This window comes from Peromyscus leucopus, chromosome 8a (genome assembly GCF_004664715.2).
Source record: "Peromyscus leucopus breed LL Stock chromosome 8a, UCI_PerLeu_2.1, whole genome shotgun sequence".
Taxonomy (NCBI): domain Eukaryota; kingdom Metazoa; phylum Chordata; class Mammalia; order Rodentia; family Cricetidae; genus Peromyscus; species Peromyscus leucopus.
The window spans coordinates 48,845,467-48,868,382 of record NC_051085.1 but is presented as its reverse complement, the minus strand read 5'-3'; the positions used below and the strand labels follow the sequence as shown (position 1 = coordinate 48,868,382).

At 43.6% G+C, this 22,916-nt stretch overlaps 1 protein-coding gene and 1 long non-coding RNA gene across 2 annotated transcripts; one reads left to right on the top strand and one right to left on the bottom strand.

Annotated features, from left to right (window-relative positions):
• The first annotated feature begins 1,452 nt into the window (after positions 1 to 1,452).
• Positions 1,453 to 10,276, top strand: LOC114685675 (T cell activation RhoGTPase activating protein). The gene is made up of 10 exons (XM_028860320.2): positions 1,453 to 1,615; positions 2,326 to 2,407; positions 2,496 to 2,549; positions 2,822 to 2,888; positions 4,137 to 4,303; positions 4,773 to 4,934; positions 5,368 to 5,477; positions 6,814 to 7,009; positions 7,584 to 7,698; positions 8,358 to 10,276. Exons 2-10 carry the CDS (start codon positions 2,384 to 2,386, stop codon positions 9,575 to 9,577), a joined length of 2,115 nt encoding a protein of 704 aa, XP_028716153.1. The 5' UTR covers positions 1,453 to 1,615; positions 2,326 to 2,383; the 3' UTR covers positions 9,578 to 10,276.
• LOC119086841 lies at positions 8,206 to 14,485 on the bottom strand. The gene is made up of 3 exons (XR_005090207.1): positions 12,652 to 14,485; positions 12,082 to 12,302; positions 8,206 to 10,445 (listed from the first exon to the last, which is right to left on the bottom strand). It is a non-coding gene; the product is annotated as an uncharacterized LOC119086841 (long non-coding RNA).
• Between the last annotated feature and the right edge of the window lie 8,431 nt (positions 14,486 to 22,916).

Genomic DNA, 22,916 nt, shown 5'->3' with positions numbered 1-22,916 from the left:
GCCTTATATACCTTTCTGCTTCCTACCATCACTTCCTGGGATCAAAGACGTATGTCTTTCCTAAGCAAGACATGAGATCTGAAGTGCTAGGATTAAAGGTGTGTATCACCTGGCCTTGCTGTTTCCAGTGTGGCCTTGAACTCACAGAGATCCGGATGGATCTCTACCTCCCAAGTGATAGGATTAAAGGCGTGTGCTACCACTGCCCAAACCTATGTTTAATATAGTAGCTGTTCTGTTCTCTGACCCCCCAGATAAGTTTATTGGGGTGAACAATATACCAACCACACACAAAGGCACTGAAGTCTTCCATCTCAAGAAGAGCTGAGCTGTGTCTCTTTGGGTGATAACGCAGATGATGGATTAAGGTGAAAACCCTTGGAAAGTGGATTCCATTTTCACATCACCAAGAACCTTCTACCTGGTGAGGGGAGAAGGCTTTCTCCAGAGCAGCAGTGCCCTTGACACTAGGGAACCCCAAGAGTAATCCTGGCTAGGGGTGCAGCTTGGAAACAGAGTGTGTTCTGAGGGGCAAGTGTCAATCTCCAGCACCAAAAACCTGACAACCAACTTAGACAATCGGGGAAATGCTGCAGAGCCGAACATCAAATTATCAATAAAACATTCAAAGCTAGAGTCCTGAGGTGTAATACCACTTGACGTCCACATGGGACGTGATTTAGTCTCAAAGAAAGAAGAGGAGGCAGGTGATGTAACAGAGGATGACAGAGTGCAGGGCACTTTTACGTGCAATATAATTTACAGCATTTGCATTTCAACCATTTCTTTCTGTTAATCTTCCCAAAGACGCCACGATATTAACAGACATGTAACCCTTTACTCCGCTTTTCAAAGTCATGGATCCTAAAATGAATGCAGCTGTGTGAGTATGAATGACTGCCTCTTACTGTACTTCCCAATGAACTTAGAGAAAGAAATCTAATTCTCGGTGGGCAGTTCCCCTAATTCTGAAGAAACTGATGTAGCTTTTGAGAGCGATCATTTTTCAAAGAGGGGAAGCCATTCCTTGGCCTCTGCTCTGGTTTTATAGCAACATCCAGCACTTAGATGTACCATCCATATCTAGTCCTGGGGGATAGGGAGGATGGTGGGTGAAAGGGATCCATCACCCAAACAGGATAGACAAACCAGAGAGGGGGTGAGATGACCGCTTTCCAAAATAAAATGATGTTTACGCAGAGAATAACAAACTTTCTCATTCGCACATACCACCTTGACAATCATTAAAGCCTTCTCTTATGTTCACTGTGTCACGTTTTCCACCCCTAGTAGTTTGTAGAAATTTTTACTTTGAAATGGGGTGGGAACAGGGAGGTGGAAAGAACCATCGCCGCCCTAAAAGGAATGAGGAAGTGAGAGCTGTGTAGAGTCTGGCTGGTTCTCTGTGTGACAGCCCATGATGTTCCTTCCGGCCCCAGCAATATTCTGAGTTTCCACCTGCCCGCCCCCGCCACTTATAACGCACAGCACATGAGGCTGAGGGCTCCAGTGTCTCGTCTGTGGGTGGACTCCTAGGGTCAGGGTATCATGCTGGGTCTCCTGTTTTCCACAGTTCATTGGAGGTAAAAGAACTCTGGCTGAAGACCCTCCCGGGGTAAGTACTGTAGATTAACAGGACAGAACATAAACTGCCTTGGAGGTTGTGCGTCTTGGATCCCTGAGATTATAAGTCACTGAAGAAAAGCTCTGCTGAGAAACGTGTGTCTGTCTTAGAAGGACTCTGAACGCAGAATGCTCGCTCGCCTGCCATGTGACAGCTGCAATTTGGGGGCCAGGAATTCTGCAAATGTTGGATTTGGTTTCTGTATACCGTAACTAGTATCCTAGAAATAAATTTCTTTCTAACTTGGGTTTAGATGAGAGTGCAGAGCATTTAATATACGACGTATGAGCTCTCAAAAAAAAAAGTGCTAGTTGCTATAATTGTACTCAGATTCTCCTGATGAGAATGTAATTACGGACAACAAAGTTAGTTTCTGAGCAGCAAAGACATCTGGCTTAAGGAATTTAGGAATAACTTTCTCAGATGCTGTTCTTGATAATTTAGTAAGAAAGAGTGATTTTTATCTTATTTCATGGAAACCTAGGAATATTTATTTCATTTGGATAAAATAAATGCAAATGAAAAGTTGGATGAGATTCTCCTGCTGCTCTCAGTGGGAGGCTGGCTTTAAATTAAAACTTTTCTATCCAGTAGCTTTCAGCTCAGGGCATTGTTATTGTTGTTGTTGTTTTGGCAATCTGACTCTGACATTTGACTGGTTATTCTATTTTATAACTCTTTTCCTTTATGATGTATTGTAGACAGAATCAAAGCCGCACGCTAGTGAAACGCCCCCTTGGACTGTCAGCCCCAACTCCAATGAAGTTGACAAGCAGTCTGGATGTACGTGAGTCCTTCACACTTACTTATTGTCTTGTCCACAGACGAGAGCCGAAGAGACCTTCACTGATGTTATTTTTCTCTCTTTTAGTCAAAAACACTTAATGCCAATAACATGGAGACGTTGATTGAATGTCAGTCAGAGGTAAGAAAGTAATGTTTTTAACTTCATTTACATGTAAGAAGAGGGAAAATGTTCTTTTTGTTGAATGTTTGGATTGTTTATCAGTGTAAAGTGAATATCAGATTATAAATTAGACACATTGATTGAGCTCTTCTACAATAATGTTGACCTGAGAAGAATGCAGAGTCAATGCAATTGACTTAATTTTTAAGATGAATAAAAGGCTATCTGTGCATTTTGTGGAGGGAGACTGCATGTCATAGGTCACTATTTTAATTTAAATGTGTTTCCAGGGTGATATCAAGGCCCTTCCGCTGTTGACATCATGTGAGAGTGAAGACAGCATCTGCCAGCTAATTGGTGAGTTTTGAAAACATACTGCCCTTTCCGTGAGCCTAACTAGCGATCTCGGTTTGCAAAACCACACGGCTTTTACTTTACTAGGAATTTGTTTTCTAAGTATTCTGAGAGACCGCAGAACATTAACCCTTGACTGGAACAGCAGGGGAAGACTTCTGTAGGAGGGAAGACTGTCTGCAGCCTATGGCCCCAGCTCCACAGGGGGTTTCCAACCAGGCTGGCAAATTTCGGGCCTTGTAAACCCTGAGGATGGAAGCATGCACACATTGGAGAAACACACACTGCTCTTCCCACCACTTGCTTCCTTCTTTAGTGGAGACTGCAACCACTAAGAGTTCATGGGCAATTGCTGCTGATCTCAGTAAGATCAGCGTCCACTCTTATTCTCTTTCATAACATGTTTCGTTACAGTGGGCATCAGATCTGATCACCCCTCCCAAAGTATCAGGACAAGCCCTCACTGTTCTGTCTGCCTTCCACTTTTCAGTGCAAACTATGGAAAAACATAAACCAGTTGTTTAGGAAGCACAGCCTTTAAAATTCGAAGGGGGAAAAAGAAAGATAAAGGGGGAACTTTTGAGTTCTGATACCATTGCACACAAGTTTTATGGTTATCAGAAGGGTCGGATACTTGGCAAAGCGCCAAGCCCGGGTGGCCACCTTCCTTGGAGAACCTTGTATTAGCTTCTGAAACTCGCAGACTGCAAAATTCCCTGGGTGATGTAGCCCCCTCTAGTGGTGGTTAAGTGCTAAAATGGAGGTGACCAGTCAGCCCTGCTCAGAACCTTTGAAAGATCTTGAGCAAGACGCTTCCTCTCTTTCTAACTTTCACATTCAAAGAAATAAGTTAAAATAGTATCCATTAAGCAGAAACATTCTCTGTAGTTATTAGGAAGAATGAGTTAAAACATTAAAATGGGTGGTTTTGACCCACACAATTAAATTCTGCTAGTTTTCTGTAGCTAATAGCTGTGAGGGTAAAAACAGGAAAGGTGGAGCCTCTGAGGAACCCTGGTGTTGGTGTTTAGGGACTGGCTGCCCTGGAAACAGTGTGGTTGTTTGGGGCTTGACTTTTCTAGATCAAGGGTTATGCCCTTGGCCTTCTCGAGTTTTCAACAGAGTTTTGTTTTTGTTTTCAACATGCTATAGATAGGATGACGTGGCCAAGACCATCGGTGTTCTAGTCTGGATCTTGCCTTATTATTAACGTTGTTTTTTCTCTTTATCTCCTTGTTTCCTTGGCTATAGAAGTCAAGAAGAGAAAGAAAGTGCTGTCCTGGCCCTCTCTCATGAGAAAGCTCTCTCCTTCATCTGACTTCCCTGGTTCATTGGAACCAGAGCTGAAGGTGCCACTGTTTGATCAACCCTTGTCAATCATCTGTGGGGAAAATGACACACTCCCTAGACCCATCCAGGTAGGTGTGTGTTGACTCATAAACCTTCTTCCCTTTTCTATGGGACCTGAAAGCCTTTGGGAAATCTGAACACGATGGAACTCATCGTTTGAAGCCTCCCCCCGCCCCCCGACTTTCCGGTTCAGGGGGGAAGCCATCTGCTACCCACCAACGTGCTCAGAGTGACGGTCCCTCCCTCAGCCCTCTGACTTGTGGATCGAAGATGATGGAATGTTTTTAACTTCTAAAGCTCTGCCAAGAGGGAGCAGAGGGTGTTTGTGGGAAATGTAGTGTTCCTATGAGGACATGGGGGGGGTGATTTTCAGACGTGCAAAATTAGTGCTTTCACAATTTACCTCCCCTGAGAAAAAATGAGGGGCGTCTTCGGTAGCACCGGCCTCAGTAGCTTGTGAGGGAAGGCTCTCCTGTAACAAGAGCCTAGAGATAGGTTTCCATGCTTTGACCTCAGCAACGTTTTCTGCTCCCGCAGGACATCCTCACCATCCTCTGCCTTAAAGGCCCTTCGACCGAAGGGATATTCAGGAAAGCTGCCAGCGAGAAGGCCCGCAAGGAGCTGAAGGAAGAACTGAACTGTGGGTGCCCGGTGAACCTGAACCAGCTGCCGGTGCACCTGCTGGCCGTGGTCTTCAAGGTGAGTCGGCTGCATGTGTGCCGATGGCCTGTTGGGGGCGCACTGACAGACACACCAGGAAACCAGCCCCTGGCACTGCTCCCTGCCGGGCAAGGCCTGCTGATCTGGGAGTTTAGTCTTTTCTTAGTTACATTTTTTAATTACTCGTATAAGCACCTCTGTTTCAGTGGCCCCAGGCTTCAACAGAGAGGGTGGCAGGAAATTCTTTCAAAATATTACTTGATCGCCCCCATGGCCAAGTCCGTTCATAAATCTGGTCTCCCCAGAGTCCACCTACCTATGGACAGTGGGTCTTATTGTGCTGGTTACTGGGAGGTTCCAAAGCACAGTGTGAGTTTGGAAGAGGCTCCATAAAGGACGTAAACACGGGGGTGGGGCTGGGTGAACCGGGGTGCCCCGCACCAACAGCAAACGCACCCCTTTCTCCCTCCAGGACTTCCTCCGAGGAATCCCCCTGAAGCTCCTCTCCTGTGACCTCTTCGAGGAGTGGATGGGCGCCCTGGAGAAGCCCAGCGAGGAGGACAGAATCGAGGCCCTAAAGCAGTAAGTCCTTAGTCACTGCAGGACGCGAGACCGCCATCCTTCCTGCTTCACAAGCCTGTGCACAGCCTTGGGGACCCCTGTCTCATGAAAACTGGGGGGTCCAGGGAGTCTGAGTGGAATTGCTCATCTGCTCCTGTCACAGGAGCCAGAAGGAGCCCTGGGTATTAAAAAAAAAAAAGTACTTCTACCCAAACGAGAGAAAGGACTTCTTAAAAAGCAGAAAGTGAACTTCAGTTCTCATAGGTCCAAGATAGGAGAGAACCTAAACACAGTAGTTTTAAAAGGCACAGAATGAACTCAGACTGTGAACGCTTTACCACAGGCTAGACAACAGGGTTGGAGTTATCCTTGACTTCATCAACTGGTGTCCCTGGTGCCAGTCACTCTTCTCTCATAAACGCTTTCTGCACGGCAGAGCAACTTGGAAGGGATTGTTTCGTTTCTAAAACTCCACAGTCAACTCTAAATTCTATGGTTAACAAAAACAAATTCCAATAGTTAGCAGAAATCATATTTAAAAATGAAAGTGTGACCTCTGCATAACCAGAGTCACAAATGTCTTCCGTTTACATGTCTGAACCTTTGCCACATCTTCAGAAAGTCCACCGACATGCAATACTTGTCCCCGCAGCCAAATAGTTCCATGAAATATTTTGCAAAAGGTGGATAGCTTTGTCCACCCTCACTCCCAGAATTCTAAGATTATCACAATGAGTTTGTACTTGGGCATACAGCTTTTTTATGAAAACAACACTAAGAAATTGAAAGGATCCATGTGTTGGGTTCATTTCATTTTTTGAAATACCAAAATGTAAAGACACAATCTAATCTGTTACCACGAGGACCATGTTTGCATTAAATCCTGCCTGCCTCTAGTTATAAACATGCTTTTATAGACTGATGGATTCTATCTAAAGATTTCTCAGAATGATATGAAAATGGGTGGTCTTGCTCTAAAATTTACAGTCCAAAGAAGTGTGAGATAATCAGTCTCACAGGGCTCAAAACAGCATTCTGATGCAGTCATTTGATGGTGTGACAAAACTGTTTTCAAAATGTGAGGCAGATTGTGGCGGTTACACAGACGTTGCTTCACAGTCAGCGTCCGTGTGTATGATAAAGAGAGGTACTGTTGGAGTCCCAGTTCCTACAACTTGTGGTTTCCTGGCCCCGCCCCAGGTCGGCTGCTGCTGCAAGGGTCTGAATGAACGTTTCACAACATTTCTTTTGGAAATGCACCTTCCTCGTTTTAAAGGAAGTCCGGTTTGGGGAGAACCTCTTGAGAGGCCACGCTAAGGCTGCAGGAAAGCCCTCATCTGTCAATGTCTTCTTCCAGGGTTGCGGATCGCCTCCCCAGGCCCAACCTTCTGCTGCTCAGGCACTTGGTCTCTGTGCTGCACCTGATCAGCAAGAACGCCGAGGTCAACAAGATGGACTCCAGCAACCTAGCCATCTGTATAGGGCCCAACATGCTCACTCTGAAGAATGACCAGAGCCTGTCCTTCCAGGCCCAGAAGGATCTGAACAACAAGGTACGTCCTGCCTCTGTCGGAGAAGCTTTCTGGTCTTGAGCCCACCCTCTATAAAAGCCAAGCATTTAAAATGCTTCTGATTTGAGTTTCTTCAAGTGACTCCGGGCCCACGGAGGAAGTCTCAACTGCAGGCTGTGTTTCTCATGGTCCCACTCCCTTACATACACATATTTGCTGCAGGGTGAAATATCTGCATCCTCTGTTGTCCTGGGAGACAGGTCAGGGGAGCAGACATTTACAGCACTAACTCCCTGGCTGGAGAAACCACTTTGCTCTTTTCCTTCTGTATATCACATTCTGCCTGTTCACCTAGAAATCTGGACAGCTACTTCCTTAAATAAACATTTCAGTTACTTCAAAGTAATTTTTTTTAATCCTGAAATTTTAAAAAATGCATGCCTCATAAAATAATAAAGTGTATTATTGCCACTAATTCCAATGTGCTTTTTAGGCACATAAAAGTATCTATTTCTGCCGCTTCCCCAGTAGTTGACCCCGATATGTTCTCATTCTTTTTTACTTTCTTTTTTATGAATGTACTTAAGCTGATAAACTGCTTACGTTTTCCTCACAGGTTAAGACATTGGTGGAATTCCTCATTGACAACTGCTTTGAAATATTTGGGGAGAACATGCCGACACATTCCCGCATCACTTCTGACGACTCCCTGGAACACACTGACAGTTCAGGTACGGAACGTTCTGTCACTTGCTTGTGGTTCTGGGGAGAAGCCCATGCCAGTCCTCGATGCTCCAGGAAGTGATGTAAGGCATCCCGGGTACTGGAAGCAGGATTCGCCTTCACAAGTCAGAAGTCTGTAAGGAAGTCGTTAACCATGAGGCCTTGCGATTAGATTTACCCTCAACACCTCCTCCTGCGATGTTCTTTCTCATCAGTCTGGAATTTTCTCCTTCCTATTCTAAGGCACAGTGACTCTTAATTCTACTTAGTAAACTTTAGTTATGGGGTTGGAGTAAGGAAGTTCCAGGACTACAGTGGAATGTGAGTCCATTAAAATGGAAATTGGTCCAATACAAGAGCTACCCAAAGGATCAATCCTATGAATTCAGATCAATAAACCTTAAAGAATATGCCATTGCCATCTTCCTTTCCTCATATGTGTCTCTTTCCCTTCCTCCTCCCTCCATTTCATTTTCCCATTTTCTCGACATTTAAAGATCATATTAGACAGAAGCAAAGTTTTAATGTAATCAGTTTATTGTCAGATCAAGCCCCAATGCACTTCCACAAAATCACCATAGGTCTAACTAAACAGGGCAGCCTGTAGTAAATACTGTTGCTGAAAGAGCCTAGATAAAATGTTCACCTCTGCCTTAACTCTTCCCAGATGTGTCAACTCTGCAGAACGACTCAGCTTACGACAGCAATGACCCAGATGTGGAGCCCACGAGTGCCGCCACTTCTCCCAGCGGGCAGCTGGAGGGGCACGCTGGCCTGGATAACCGCGGCCCACAGGACACCTGTGAGTCAAGCTCAGAACCCATTGTTAGCATGGCAGCCAGGTTGAAAAGCTCCATTGGCCAGCAAGACAGGCGGTTCTCTGAGCCCAACATGTCACCCTCACAAGAGTGCCTCATGGGCCAAATGAGAAAACAAAAGCTAACCAAGAGTGAGGATAACTTCACCATGCCCCATGAAGCCTCTTGTTTGGAGGGTGATGAGGCTGAAGATCCGTTTACAGAGGAGGTCTTCCCAGCAGCTGAAGGCAAGCCCAAGAGACCAGTGGATTTAAAGATAAAGAACTTGACCCAAGGTTTAGCATCATCACAGGGACTGGTACCCAAAGCATTTTCCAGAGTCTCCCCAGGTAAATCTTTGGACAGCTCACCTCTGCCTTCTCCGTCTTGTCCCAAAAGAAACTTCTTCACCAGACACCAGAGCTTCACCACAAAGACCGACAAGATCAAACCCCAGAGAGAAATTAGAAAGCATTCCATGTCGTTTTCCTTTACGTCTCACAAAAAAGTGCTGCCCGGGACCTCCAGCATGGGGTCTGAGAAATCCAAAGACTTTTCCAGAGACCAAATCAGGAAGGGTTTCAGAAAAGAAAGCCAGCTTGCTGGCAGAATCATCCAGGAAAATGAGTCAGAAATCCAAAGCCAAACAACTCTGGACTTCAGCTTGTCTAGAACCTGGACCCTCTCAGTTGATAACGTGTTCCAGATAGTGGATGTGAGGAATCCAGGAAGTCCACCATCGTACGAAGAGGCCATTCATTACCAGGCACCTGGACTCACAGCCTACGGTGGCCAGACAGTTGCCAGTATGAGAGCGAGAATGCTCAAATGGAACACAGCTCTGCCTTCTCGCCTTGGAGGTGACCACAGTGAAGGGACACCTGGTGGACACAGATTGTCACCCATGACTGAGCACTGGAAACAGAGTCAGACTGTCTGTGTCTCTGTGGAAACTCGGGGGAGCTCTGAGCTGCACCGACTGAGGACCGTGTCTGAATCCATGCAGGAGGCCAAGTTGGACTGTCTCAGGCAACAGCACATGGTCTTTGAGGTTGACCAACTCCAGTGTGCTAAAGAATCCTACATTTAGGAAAGGAGACCTTGGTGTATGTGAATATATTTCTGCACAGAGAACTGTCAATTCTACAAAAAAGTCATGAATAAGCTCATTCAGAATGTTGTGTAGAGCTCTCCTCTGTGAGGATGGCTTGCACAGCGATACATCAGACTGTGTGTATATCTGGGTTTGTGCAATATGGGGTAAATGTCTAAAATGTACTATAGACAAGGTGTTAGATGAAAGGGGTGTCGTGTACATAAACCCCCACATGCATGCATTTATGTACTCTCTATATGTTGCTGGTTTTCGTCCCCAGGTGCATGTTTCTATTATCTTTACTTTTCTTAGTTACCTCAGATGTCTTGCCGGTGTTCACATTTTCCAAGAGCTGCGTGTAGGTAGAAATGTCGGGACCTCTCATCTAAGTCGGTTTTCCTAAGCAGGCTTCTGACAACTAACTAGCATAGTGGAAGGAAGAACACTGAGAGACACTATGCGCCACGTGGGAGCTGTCAGAGGCTGGAAGGAGCTCTTTCAATATCTAATGGAATGTGGGCGGAGCGGTGGAAACGCGTTGTGTCAGTATTAACTCATGCAGAGCACTTTGAGCCTCTGCAGTTCAGTGGTGTCTTGTGCAACAGGGTGGAGTAACGTGATGTTGTATGCATTGAGGGGTCATGTATAAAACTGCAGTGCAGTTTCACTACAATAAACTGCCTTCCTCCTTTAGAGTGTCCACTCTTGGCTGGTGTTACCCCTTTTCCTCCATCAATAAGAATCCATCAAGAACATTATCCACATCTGGTTCATTCAGCCAGCATCTGTTCACTATATTCTCGTTGTTTCAGGCTGTCACACACCTTGGGAGCTTGTGTCCAGGAGATGTAGTCTCTGTTCTCTGGGGATTTGAGACACTTTTTTCAGCAAGCAGTCATTCAGGGGGACAGAAAAAACTATAAGACACAAGATAATCTGAGAGGTGTAATGCTTCCTTCCCATTTGTAATGTCCAGTGCCTTTACGTCTCTCACTTTCGTGATGTTCAATTTCCTTTGTCATTAGCAATCATAAGGATAAAGAGTTATGATCTTAGAATTTTACTACTCAGTGACCAAGTTATTTATCCAAATTTTTTTTATAGTACTGGGCTCCAATCTTCCTAATTATGTTCATTTTTATGACACTGTACACACTCCTGATTTTGGTCTAGCTAATGAGTAAAAAAGATCTGATTCTTCCTCAGAGGTGATTTACTGAGAATTTGGTTAGCCATGTTGTAAACTGGGTTGTTCAAGCAACAGGATCAAAATTAACATTTAAAATGATCTATTATGCTGGGCGGTGGTGGCGCAGACCTTTAATCCCAGAACTTGAGAGGCAGAGGCAGGTAGATCTCTGAGTTGGAGACCAAACTGGTCCACAAAAAAAAAAAAAAAAAAAAAAAAAAAAAAAAAAAAAAAAAAAGCTCTATTAAGGACTTGGAAAGATGGGTCAGCAGCCAAGAGCACTTATTGCTCTTGCAGAGGACTGGGTTCAGTTTCCAGCATCCATATAACTCCTCACAACAACCTATAATTCCAGTTCCAGGAGATCTGATGCCCTCTTCTGGCCTCCAGGCATGCACATGGTGAACATGTAGATAAACATAATACATAAAATAAAATCTTTTTTAATGCTCTGTTAAGCACCAATAATAAATGAATATCAAAGGGCAGGCCATCCACCTCTGACTGGTAAGAGAACAAAGGTAACCCCTTGTCAGAGCTGAAAGCTAAGGGAGATATGACTTTAGTACCTACCACACGCCCGGCGCTAGGCTGAGTCTCAGTGTTAGGATAAAATGATCTTCCACCAGGCTCTCAGTGAGATAGATACATGGGTAGATAGATAGATAGATAGATAGACAGACAGACAGACAGACAGACAGATGAATGATAGAGTTTATATATATATGTGTGTGTGTATATGTTGTGTAATTTATTTGAGACAGGATTTCCCTGTGGCCCAGGCAGTACCAGAAAGTGAAACCTTACTGCCTTAGCCTGCTAGGCACTGACTGGGATTACAGGCAATGCGTTGCCGCATGGCTCTTAGAGACTTGCTCATGAGAATCAGATCCTCGCCTCCCGTGGCTAACCAGGATGACAAATCAGGAAGTTTTAAACGTAGTCCCGCTGTACTAATGACTCGACCTCCATGTGACCCTTCCTCGGGTCCTAAAAACCTTCCTCAAATATCCATCTACATATTTACTTAAGACACGGTTTCTCTGTGTAGCCTGGAACTCACTGTGTACACCAAGCTGACCTCATTGAGAGCCTGCTTCTGCTTCCCAAGTGCTGCTGGATTAAAGCACGCACCATCACGCCGGGCTAGCTGCCCATATTTTAAAAAGCAACAGTGAGACTGGAAGCCCTGCAGTTCACTGTCGGGTACCTATGGCTCCTGGAGGGAAAGTGCCTGTCATTCTTGTTGATGTCTGACTAAGGAGAAGGCACAGTGACTGTTTCAGATGTCACAGCTCAGGGGACCTACTTGTTTCCATAGGGTCCGCTGGTGCTCTCCAGTTGGATTTCCTAATTCATTTCCAAGGCTGTTCATTTGTGGAGGAAGGTGGTGCTTAAACAGCAGAAATGCATTGTCTGTGGTCCTGGAGACCGGAATGTGGAGACCATGGTGTTAGCAAGGTCCACTCCATGCTCCTCTTTGACACAGATGGCCAGCCTTGTGTTTCCCCTGAGAAATTTTCTTTCCTCCTATAAAGAGAGAAGGTGACACACGATATACTGTAATTATTTCCAAAAAAACATTCTGTCCCCGATCCTAGGACTTAAATAAATTGAATCTTTCCCTAGCTATGTTGGATCAGGGAAATTTATTAAATTTGGACACTTTTACTAGAGACAAACAAAATCGCTTAAACTTAAACCCAATAACCACACAGCACATTGGCAGGTCGCACAGCAGTTGAATCAGCAGCTAGGTTTTACAACACTAATATACCAAGCAATGGCTAATGGCCACAGTGCTTCCCAGTGCTGGGGATGGGAATGTCCAATACTGTCTATATCAATGCACACTTAAAAAGAATAATTAGATAAATACCTGATTGCGATCTCCCTGGGAAAGCTGCCAATGTATGCTTTCTTCCTGAATGGTCAACCACGCAGGAAGCCACATCAGACAGGATCTCACATAGTTGAAGATTCTTCACTAATTGAATTATACGGTTTTAAACTCTTCATTTGCAAGAGGAGAAATATCGAGGAGGCCAAAGTGTACACGGTTTGCTGGAGATGAAAATGAGTCACTTTCTGCAATATCTTGAATGGAAACTGAGACACTGTATGTTGTCCGCTACAGAATACAGTTTAATATGGGGACCACAGAGATGGCCCAGTGGGCAAAAGTGATTGTTGCACAAATGTGAGAACCTGAGTTCAGATCTACACTCACTTGAAAATCTGGGTGTGGCTACCTGTGACCCTAGATCTGCAGGGAGCAGAGCCAGGACACGGGTTGTTTCGGGTTTGTTTTCTGGGGTTTTGTTGCTCACTAGAACACAGTAAACAGATCTAAATATCATCTTTTAAATCTCAATCAGCAACAATCAAGAGAGCTGAAGAAAAGGCAGATGAGAGGAAAGTGACCCTGACTTATTTTAGGCCGTGTCCGAGGAAACAGGAGGGATGGCAGCTCAAACAGACCCCAACCAACAGACTGGAGCAGAGGTAAGGCGGGCGGGCAGCACATGGTGCTGACAGTCCAAACAGCGGGAAACACACAGGCATTTCATAAACGGCTGGGGAGGAAAACGATCAGAACTCTGGAACAGTATCTCAGGTGCCTGCCAGGTTGAATTCTAGAAGGGCAGAAGACCTAAGCGTGGGAAGTGAGAAAGTCAGAGTTCTAGAATAAATAAGGAAAAACTTCTTAGCCTCAGAATAGAACAGGCCTTTGCAACATGATTTAAAATCTAAAGACACAAGTTAAAACTGAAAAATCAAAAATATCAGTAAAATACCATAAACCAAATAAAAACTGATGGAGGGTCTGTACCTTGTCTTAACAGAAAAAGGAAATGTCTATAATATACAGTTCCTATTAAATGATAAGGGAAATGATAGGCTAGTATCTGCTCTAGCACTGAGCCACACCTCCATCCCTTTAACTCATTCTTACCTTAAAAGTAGAATTAGGGGAAGATGATCATTCTTCCATTAATTAATAAGTACAAATCTAAAAATTTCAGTGTTCTGTGCTGCTGCTGATGTGGGGAAATTTGGTCTCATTCACTTCTGTTGGAAACTGATGCCGGGATAGGACTGAGCACAAGCATGGTGTGTGTGCGTAAAACAGTAAAGACCCAGAGCCCAGGGACAGGGCAGCGAGACAGGCTGCCTGAGATCACATCTGAAATCTCCCACTTGCTGTATGACCTTGGCAACACTACTAAGTACTCAGTGCCTGCATCCTCATCTGCAGGGCCACTCTGATGCTGAATGAGATGATGCACACCCAGAACCCCACAGATCGTCAACACATGTCAGCTTTCTGTGTGAACAGAAAATTAGGAATATTTACCATAATCTTGCTATATTATTCTCATAAAGTCAACTATACAAATTCAGATTCATAGAGGAAAGTAATTTTAATTCCTCAAACAATGTAGCTTTTTGCTATTTCAAGCTGAGGAGTTCCAGAAATGTACCCTATACAACTCAGGCTCTTCATACACAACTCAGCACCGCAAAGTGTGAAAGGTGGAATTATTTAACTCTGTTTAGACAGCAAAGAGTGACGAGCCACACAATTGCAAACTCTTCCATTGAGTTCGCTTTCACTCTTTTCTTACAGGGTAATCTCAATACAGATGTCAAAGACAGCCTAGTGTGGTGGTGCACACTCTCATTCCAGCTCTGAAAAGTAGACGCAGGCAGATCTCTGTGAGTTCAAGGCCATCTTGATCTACACAGTGTATTCCAGGCCAGCAAGGCTTGCATAGAAATACGCTGTCTCAAAAGGAAACAAAACCAAAACAAATATCAAATATAATATTGTTAACAATTTAGCGTGTAAATAATTTCAAAATGATAAAATTATCCTTTGGAGAAAAACATCAAAATTCCTTTTGTAAGACTTTTTAAAATTAAATAATAATTATTAAAAGATCTGCTGTTAATGCTCTTTATGTGTCTGTGTGTGTGTGTGTGTGTGTGTGTGTGTGTGTGTGTGTGTGTGTGAATGTATGCCTCCCATGGAGGTCAGACAAGCACATCTGATCCCTTGTGAGCCTCCCAACATGGAAGTACTGGGAACTGAACTCAGCTCTTCTGGAAAAGCAGCAAGTGCTCTTAACTGCTGAACCCTCTCCAACCCCCAAAATATCAAATTTCAATTAATCTAGTTTTTAAACACCCAAAGAACTAGGCAAACTCAATGCAAAATATATAGGAAACAAAAATATTAAAAGTAATTAGTTAAGAGCCAGACGGTGGTAGTGCATGCCTGTAATCCCAACACTGGTGAGGCAGAGGCAATTGGATCACTGTGAGATCAAAGTCAGCCTGGTCTACAGAGTGAGTTCCAGGACAACCAAAGCTGTTACACAGAGAAACCTTGCCTCAAGAAAAAAAAAAAAAAGTTACAAGAAATGTTGACAGATCCATATGCTAATTCTAAAAAAAAAAAAAAAAAAAAACACCATGCATTCTGTGCATTGTGGGATTCACCTAATTCTTAATTTTAGTCTAGTTATATAATTTTAAAAACAAAATTAAACAAAAATGTTGCTGTTTTTGCAAAAGGTGTTAGGAAGTGATACATTCAAAGAGCTTGGTTCCCATTCCAAATTGATATATACCATTCAACCTTTCTCTTTTAACACATAACTCCTGTATATAACTCAAACTGATGGTCTTCTATTAGGGAAGGAGAAGGGAAATGAGGAAGTTATTTTAAAATGTTGAAATTGTTCATAAAGACCTGTCTTAAGCATTCTGAGGTGGTACTTTGACGTCAGTGTTCGAGGCGAGCCTGGACACTTGGAGAGCAAAAGATCGGTTCTCAGGACATTTACTTTCCTCCTCCTCTTCCTCCTCCTCCTCAATACTTGCCCTCCTTTGTTTCACCCTTCTGTGCACACCACCATGGTCTGATTAGAAGGAAAACAACCTGGGGTGAGACATAAGTCTACTCCTAGCTGTTGACTATGAAGACAGCATTTTAATAACTGCTTAGGCACCTGTACCTCCTTGGTTCTTTATCAAGACAGTAAATGATTTTATTCTTCCACTGGCTTATTATTTTTGGTCAACTTTATTGAAGTATAACCATACGACAAACCTCATCTATTCAGAATGCATGGTGTGGTTAATTTATGTCCAATAGATACTTATGAGAATGCTGCCACAATCAAATCATGGAGCACAGTGTTATCAATAAATTATTGGCACTGCCTGCTTGGCTTAGTTTGGTTTGGTTGGCCAGTTTAGCTAGCCACTGTAGTGGGGGTGTACTAGCATCTCATTGTGGTTCATTTGAATTTTCCATTGACTAGACGATGATGAGCACCTCTCGTGTGTTTATTGTCTATTTAGGAATTATCCAAACCTTTGCCCATTTTTCTTAAAATCTATTTTTATTACTTAAATCTATGAGTAATAAACTGCAGTAGGTACTTTAGGTATTCTGGAACTTTATGTATTCTACAAATTCTTTGGTTCGTAAGGTTTTGTCCCAATATGTAGTTGATTTATTTATCATGTCACTGTGGGGGGGCGGGGCTTTGGGGTTTCAAAAGCCCACACCATTCCGTTAGTGGATCAGATTTAAGCTCTCAGCTACTGCTCCAGCGTCATGCCTGCTGCCCGCTGCCTGCCACCCACTGCCTGCTGCCCACTGCCCGCTGCCTGCCTGATGTCCACTGCCCGCTGCCTGCTGTCCACTGCCCACTGCCTGCTGCCCACTGCCCGCTGCCTGCTGCCCACTGCCCGCTGCCTGCCTGCTGCCCGCTGCTGTGCTTCCTGCCATGCTCAGCATGGACTCTAATCCTCCGGAACTGTGAGCCCCAGATTAAGTATTTCTAAGTTGTCTTGGCCAAGGTGTCTTATCACAGCAATAAAAAAGGAAACAAGGAACAAGGTGTTCCCTGTATCTTGCTTCAGTGCCTTTGCCAAAAACTGAAGGCTGAGGATATATTCAGTGACGAACATTTGCCTACCATGAGCAAGGCCCTAGGGTTCAATCCCCAGCAGCCCTTACACCAAAAGTAAACAATTGACTTTATAGATACAGCTCTCCTTAGGGACTGTATTCTTTCTTTGATCTCTGTAACTATCCTGCTTGTATTACACTGTATTAACACTGGAACTTTATAGGAATTCCTGAAACTGTCACAGCCTTTTCTTTCCCTTGACTATTCTAAGTCCTTTTATCCTTATGCATTTTCAGTTGTTTGTCAATATCTAGGAAGGGTCTCTAGTTTTGTTTGAGACAAGGCACCCTGTAGCCCAGGCTGGTTCGAAAGTCACGATATAGCCAAGGATGATTTTGAACATCTGGTCCTCCTGTCTTTATCCCCAAAGTTCAGGGATCACAGTCCTGTGCCACCACAGTGTTATGCTGTGCTGGGATCAACCCCAGGGCTGTGTGTACACTAGGAAGCACTCTGCCAACTGAGCTACATTCTCAGTACACTGTCTAGAAACTCTGATTGGAGTTTCATTGAATTTATATATCAATTGGGAGAGCTGGTGCCCTAAATTGGCTGAGTCTTCCATTCCATGAAAACAATGTATCTTTCCACTCATTTAGGTCCTTTAAAAACATGGTTTGGGAACTGAACCTAAGGCCTCATGCATGTGGGGCAGTTGATCTAATGATGGACTATAATGAATTTCTCATTTAGCCATTTCAGGACTTCTCCCAACAGTTTTCTATGTCCGGCAAACACTGACTCACAATCTCTAATCTCCAAGAGCGACAAGACATTTGGACAGTGTTCTCTCTTCTGTGGGTATGAACAGCCAGACATCAGTCCCCACAAACCAGACCTGAAACCATTCTAGAAATGACCTGTCTAAAAATCCAAGTAACAGAAGGAATCCCATCAATGCAAATCAACACCTGTGACAAAGCTTCGGAAGGACAGCCGGATTTAGAAACAGCAACCCAGAAGCGTGAGGGGGGTCTCTCTGGGACAAGATGCACAATTTTACAACTTACAATTCTTTTTGCTACTGGGATCTGCTACAACTTTTGTTGACCAGACAAATGATCCCTATCTTTAAAGGAGTTCTTGGGCAATCTTCCTCAGTACGAGTCCCCGAAGGAACAGATTTCAGCTGTATACAACATCTCGGTGTGCTGAGGCCTGTGGATGTTAACTGTCTGTCAAAGATGTAGACACCTGAGTTATAATATGAAGTTATTCTTAGGAACAATATAATTCAAGTGCCATACCATACTATGTATCGTTTCCAACCACGATGAAAATCCTATAACATTTTGCTACGAATACTCTGATAAAAACAACTGGAATCATTGGTGAAACACCTCACAGCACAGCCCTCACTGCGCGTGCTCCTGAAGAGAAAGGGGCAAAATTCTACACTGGATTCTGATTCTATATGCCTTCTGTAATAAGCCTGTTCTATTTTACAAGCCTGAAATGTTTTTAAAAATCACAGAACAATCCCACCAATGAATCTTACATTTGATCAGGTATTAAAACAAAGAAACCCAAGGCCTTAAATTAAAATTTCACATTCCTCGTGCCCACACTTCCTGTGTTTTTTTAAACTGTGGCACACAGTTTGGGGCTGTATCGAGGTGGCATATAGGGGAAGGAGAGTACCAGTGAATGAAATCACAGAATTACAGTCACTAGCATAACCTATAAAATTTTTTTAAATGCATTCAGGTCTCAGATCCTTTGACAAAAATAACTCTCATTTTCAAGAATAGAAAGTGTCAGGGGGTTTTATGTCTTCTTATAAGAAATTTCCATCCACTGGATATAAATTTTACTTTTCATTTAAAAACACAACATGTTTTGATACTGAAAACTTCCCAAGAAGGGAGCTATTCTATACACTCTGAGTCACGGTTTTGCTCTGACTGGTGAATCTGTGCTCCCTCTGGCTCTTACTAGAGAGAATTTCTGAAATGGTTAGATCAAAAGGAAATGATCGGAACATCATCTCTGCTTCTCAGGTCTGGAGGAAACTGAAAAGCAGCATGTCTACAGTTCTGGGTATTGCCACCAGATTCAAGGAACCACTACCATGCAGAACACAACCCGAAAGCCGGGCTCCTTCAGGCCAGGATGAGGTTCTGAGGCCCGAATGTTTACATGATTCTGGAGTTTCTCTATAGGAAAAAGAAACGCTTGCAAATACAAATTAGATCACACACATAGATGCTTATCTAGGATGAAAGCCCAAGTTATGAATTATAAACTTCAGAAAACTGACAAATGCCCAAAAATTTCCCCCTGCATAAAACACATTTTTATCCACTGCCAGATACAGTTCTCTAATGTTCCTTTTTCTGTATGGCTTAACTAAAGACTGTTTTAAGTCACTTCTTCCTAAAACAGTTTTATTTTGTTTTTAATGTCTCCTATATAAAAGACGGTAGTTTTCTTTCAGCTTGGGACTAACTCAGGGTTCCTTCAAGCCAAAAATGTAGTGACCATCCTAAATCCATCTACCCCCCATTCCCACATCTAATCCTTTACTACGTGTTGCTCTAATGTCATGCTGGTGCAGTGACAGATACAATGACCAAGAGCGACTTAGGGAGCACAGGGCTTATGTCATCTTATAGGTTAGTCCATCACTGAGGGAAGTTGGGGCAGGAAACCAACCAGGAACTTGAAGCAGAAACCACAGGGGAATGCTGTTGGGGGCGGCTGGCTTGGTTACAGACTCACACTTAGACAGCTTACCTTTCTCCTCTGGCTATGGAAGAGCTATCCACCCTGCTTGTGCTAAAGGGCCCATCTCTTACCGCCATCTTTCCACCAATTCCTCCCTTCCTGTCCACATCCTCCACATCCCCATTGAGTCATCCCTAGACGCATATACAAAACCAATTTTCCCATTAAAAATAGAAACTCTTCTCTTGGTCCAGTTCATCTCCGTCTCCTGGGCCATCTCTCTTCCTTCGCAGCGAGCCTGCCTAGTTACAGCTTCCTCGCCTCCCACTCCTTTCTGAACCCACTGGAACTGAGCTTCCTCGTCCATAACTGCACAGATGGACTCTTTCCCTCTCGCTGGTGTCCTCACTTGGCTTGACCAGTGGATGTTAGAAATTGTGGTCCTTCTCCCTCTCCTTCACTTTCCTCCCGACTCCTAGGTAACCAGACTTTGCATCCTTCCATCTCTTTGGCCACTCCTTTCCAGTCTGCTTTGCTAGTTTTTCCTCGGCCTCCTAACTTGTATTGGAAGAGCTCAGGGGCCTGTTCTTTCTCTACCTCCTTTGGTAATCTTACCAAGGTTGACAACTCTAAATACCATCTCTATGCCATTGTGTCAAACATCTTTCTCTGTCCTAGCCCAACCCCTACCCACCATCTGTTTAGTCATCCCCACCTCTATCTTGATGACCCGACTGAGTTTCCAGTGACCACCCCTAAACCTGCTCTGCTCCAGAGTTTCCTGTAAATGACAACTCACTCTTTCAGCCTCTCTGGTCCATAACCTGAGTGGTCTCTACCTATGACTCCCAATCAGAATAATCATTCTTTAGGAATAACTGTAAAGGTTCAAAAGAAAACAGAGTATTTTTTTTTAATTCAACCTCACAAAAACCATACAAGTTTTTTAAAGGTTCTGGAGAGTTGGTGGTGGTCAGGATGCAAAGGACCAGAGTCCCAGGTAGGATGGAAATACAGAAAGTAGTACACAATTTTCTGTTCTTTTCCCTCCTTGGCATTTTCTTAGTTTCTGTGCAGAGCACATAAGTCAGGCACAAAGGGTCCAGGAGTCTTTCCAAACAGGTAGAGAAAAACTGCCGTTGAGAGCAACAGACAAGACTTGAAGGGACGAGGCCCAGAGATGTGGAGAGCATAGTGAGCAGAGCCTGACGATTTGCTTGGTTTTTAATGGAGTTACCTGGTGAATTCTATGCTAGAGAGGCACCAGCAAACAAGAAACAAAAAAGCCACTCAAAGGCTAGAGAGCTCCACAGACCTTCCAACAATCTCCCAAAACTGGAAAAAATACATATAATTCAAGCTCATCCGAAGACAGGGACCTGCTAAACATCCTTGGCTTTCTTGAGGAAGGACAGAAAGACCTATGCTTTAGAGTAACAGCAACTAGGAAAAACACAACAACAAAATTCAGACGCACAATGTCTGAATCCTTCTTTAAGGCGATCTTCTCCTCCTCTGTCAGCTACAGTAAAATCAAAGGCTTAAGCTGGGAAAGTACTTCAGTTGCTAGAGCTCTTGCCTAGCTAGCATACTTGAGGACCTGAGTTTGATCCTCAACATCAAAATAAGTAATTAATTTACTGCTCTGTAGAAAGATCATGTCAGCCAAGATTTTGGGCAAGTTTTCCTGAATATTGTGCAATTTACCCACACCCCTTAAGAGTCATCTTTGGGGTGTGGGTAAATCTCTGGATGTGTGGGGATCTCTTATCAGGTCTCCCTGGCAATGCTTTACAGCAGTCTATTCCCAATGAATAAACTGGGGTGGTGTGGTTCTTTTTAATCAAATTGTCATATTTCTACTCAAAACTCTGCAGGGCTTTTCAGCCTGGAATAAATGTCCAAGCTTTCACACTGACTTTCGTGAGACACACAAGCTGGTTACTGACGTCATCTCTCTTTTCCTCTCCACTCCACCCACTCATACTCCTCAGCCTTGTCTTCGAACCCTGTTCTTGCTGCTTCCTTGATCTGGAATGTTCTGCTAGCCTTAAGCTTCACTGCTTCACCCCCTTTTCATCTTTGCTGGAATCCCACTTTCAGGGCCTTCTCTAACCAGCCTAAAGTTCCTGTCTCCTTAGACCTAGCCTTCCACGATTCTTTTCTGCTTAGTTCTTAAACAAATTTTACTCCCTTGCCTTATTTTTATGATACATCTCCTAAAATATAGATTCCACAAAGGCAAGAATGTTACATTTTTTGTTGCTGTTGTTTTTCACTTCTGTATCTCTAGTTTCCAATGACCAGTGCTTGGCATATAGTAGTTACTCAAAACCAAACCTTCAACCAAACCATTGCATTTCATCCAAGACATAGAACACAGAGATCTGGGCTTGTCAACTGGGAGAGACTCTACACAAAAGATTTTATTATCACAAATATGTAAATGCTACTATCACCAAAATAGTAAATGAGACTGCCCTGGGAGTCCTATAAAGAGAACCAGACTGAGGATACAAACTTAGAGAACTTCCAGTAGCTATCACATTATTGATAAATCCCAGCTATGCCTGGGATGACACTATTGATTACCCACTTAGTACCCAGTCTTCCTATGTAAGCAACCAGTCTGTTCCTCCTTCCTCTTGGAAGACAGAGTGCTGAAACCCCAGGTTATCACTCTACCTCTGAACTTAAGTGAAACGATTCCTTATTGTTTCAGCTGTTTGCTGTTTGGTTTCCTGCTTCAAAGGGGTGAAAACATTCTGATATGCTGGTCCACCATTTGTATGAAACAATGCCAACTATTCTTTAGTGTTTCTACAACTCATCTGTACAAACCCTTCTGGATTTCTACAGCTCGGACTTTTGAACCTTTGATCACAGCCACTTTTTAATTGATTAGTGTGTGAGTATATAAGGTGTATGTGTGGAGCTCAGACAACTTTCAGGAATTGGGTCGATCCTACTGTGGGTCCTGGTGCTCCAACCGAGGTCAACAAGCTTGCTTTTAGCCTCTAAGCTATGACCCCTCAGAGCCATCCTAAGGGTACCTTTTACCAGACGCTAACCTCAGCATTATATCCACTTACTTCAATGTCACTTTCTCAAAAGTTTCCTCAAAGTTAGTTAGATCGAAAGTCTTAAGCAGTCTCTGTCTATAGCGTTTACTATAACCTTTTTTTTAACCGTACTACTTATACAACGGTGACCATCTACTTTAAACTGTAAATTACATTTACCAGGTACAGTTCTAAGTATTGAAGCTTCGTTAACACTTTTGATCCCTACAAATTCAAAGGGATCAATTCTATTACTCCCATCTTGTAGGTTAGGGGAAAAAAAAAACAAAACAGCATGCATGGACAAAAACTACAACTTGCCCACGTGTTGCAGGGCTGGTACCCTGCAGAAGCTCGATTAACGCCTAGACAGCGATTAGCTGCATTGAAGGTGTAACTGCAAACCCAAGTACACTTCACAAACA

Bases quoted from the DNA above. Each gene is read 5' to 3' on its own strand.
- LOC114685675 (XM_028860320.2), top strand. From the start codon at position 2,384: ATGAAGTTGACAAGCAGTCTGGAT. The intron at 2,550-2,821 runs GTAAGAAAGTAA...ATGTGTTTCCAG, and splicing joins TGATTGAATGTCAGTCAGAG to GGTGATATCAAGGCCCTTCC. The intron at 4,304-4,772 runs GTAGGTGTGTGT...CTGCTCCCGCAG, and splicing joins CACTCCCTAGACCCATCCAG to GACATCCTCACCATCCTCTG.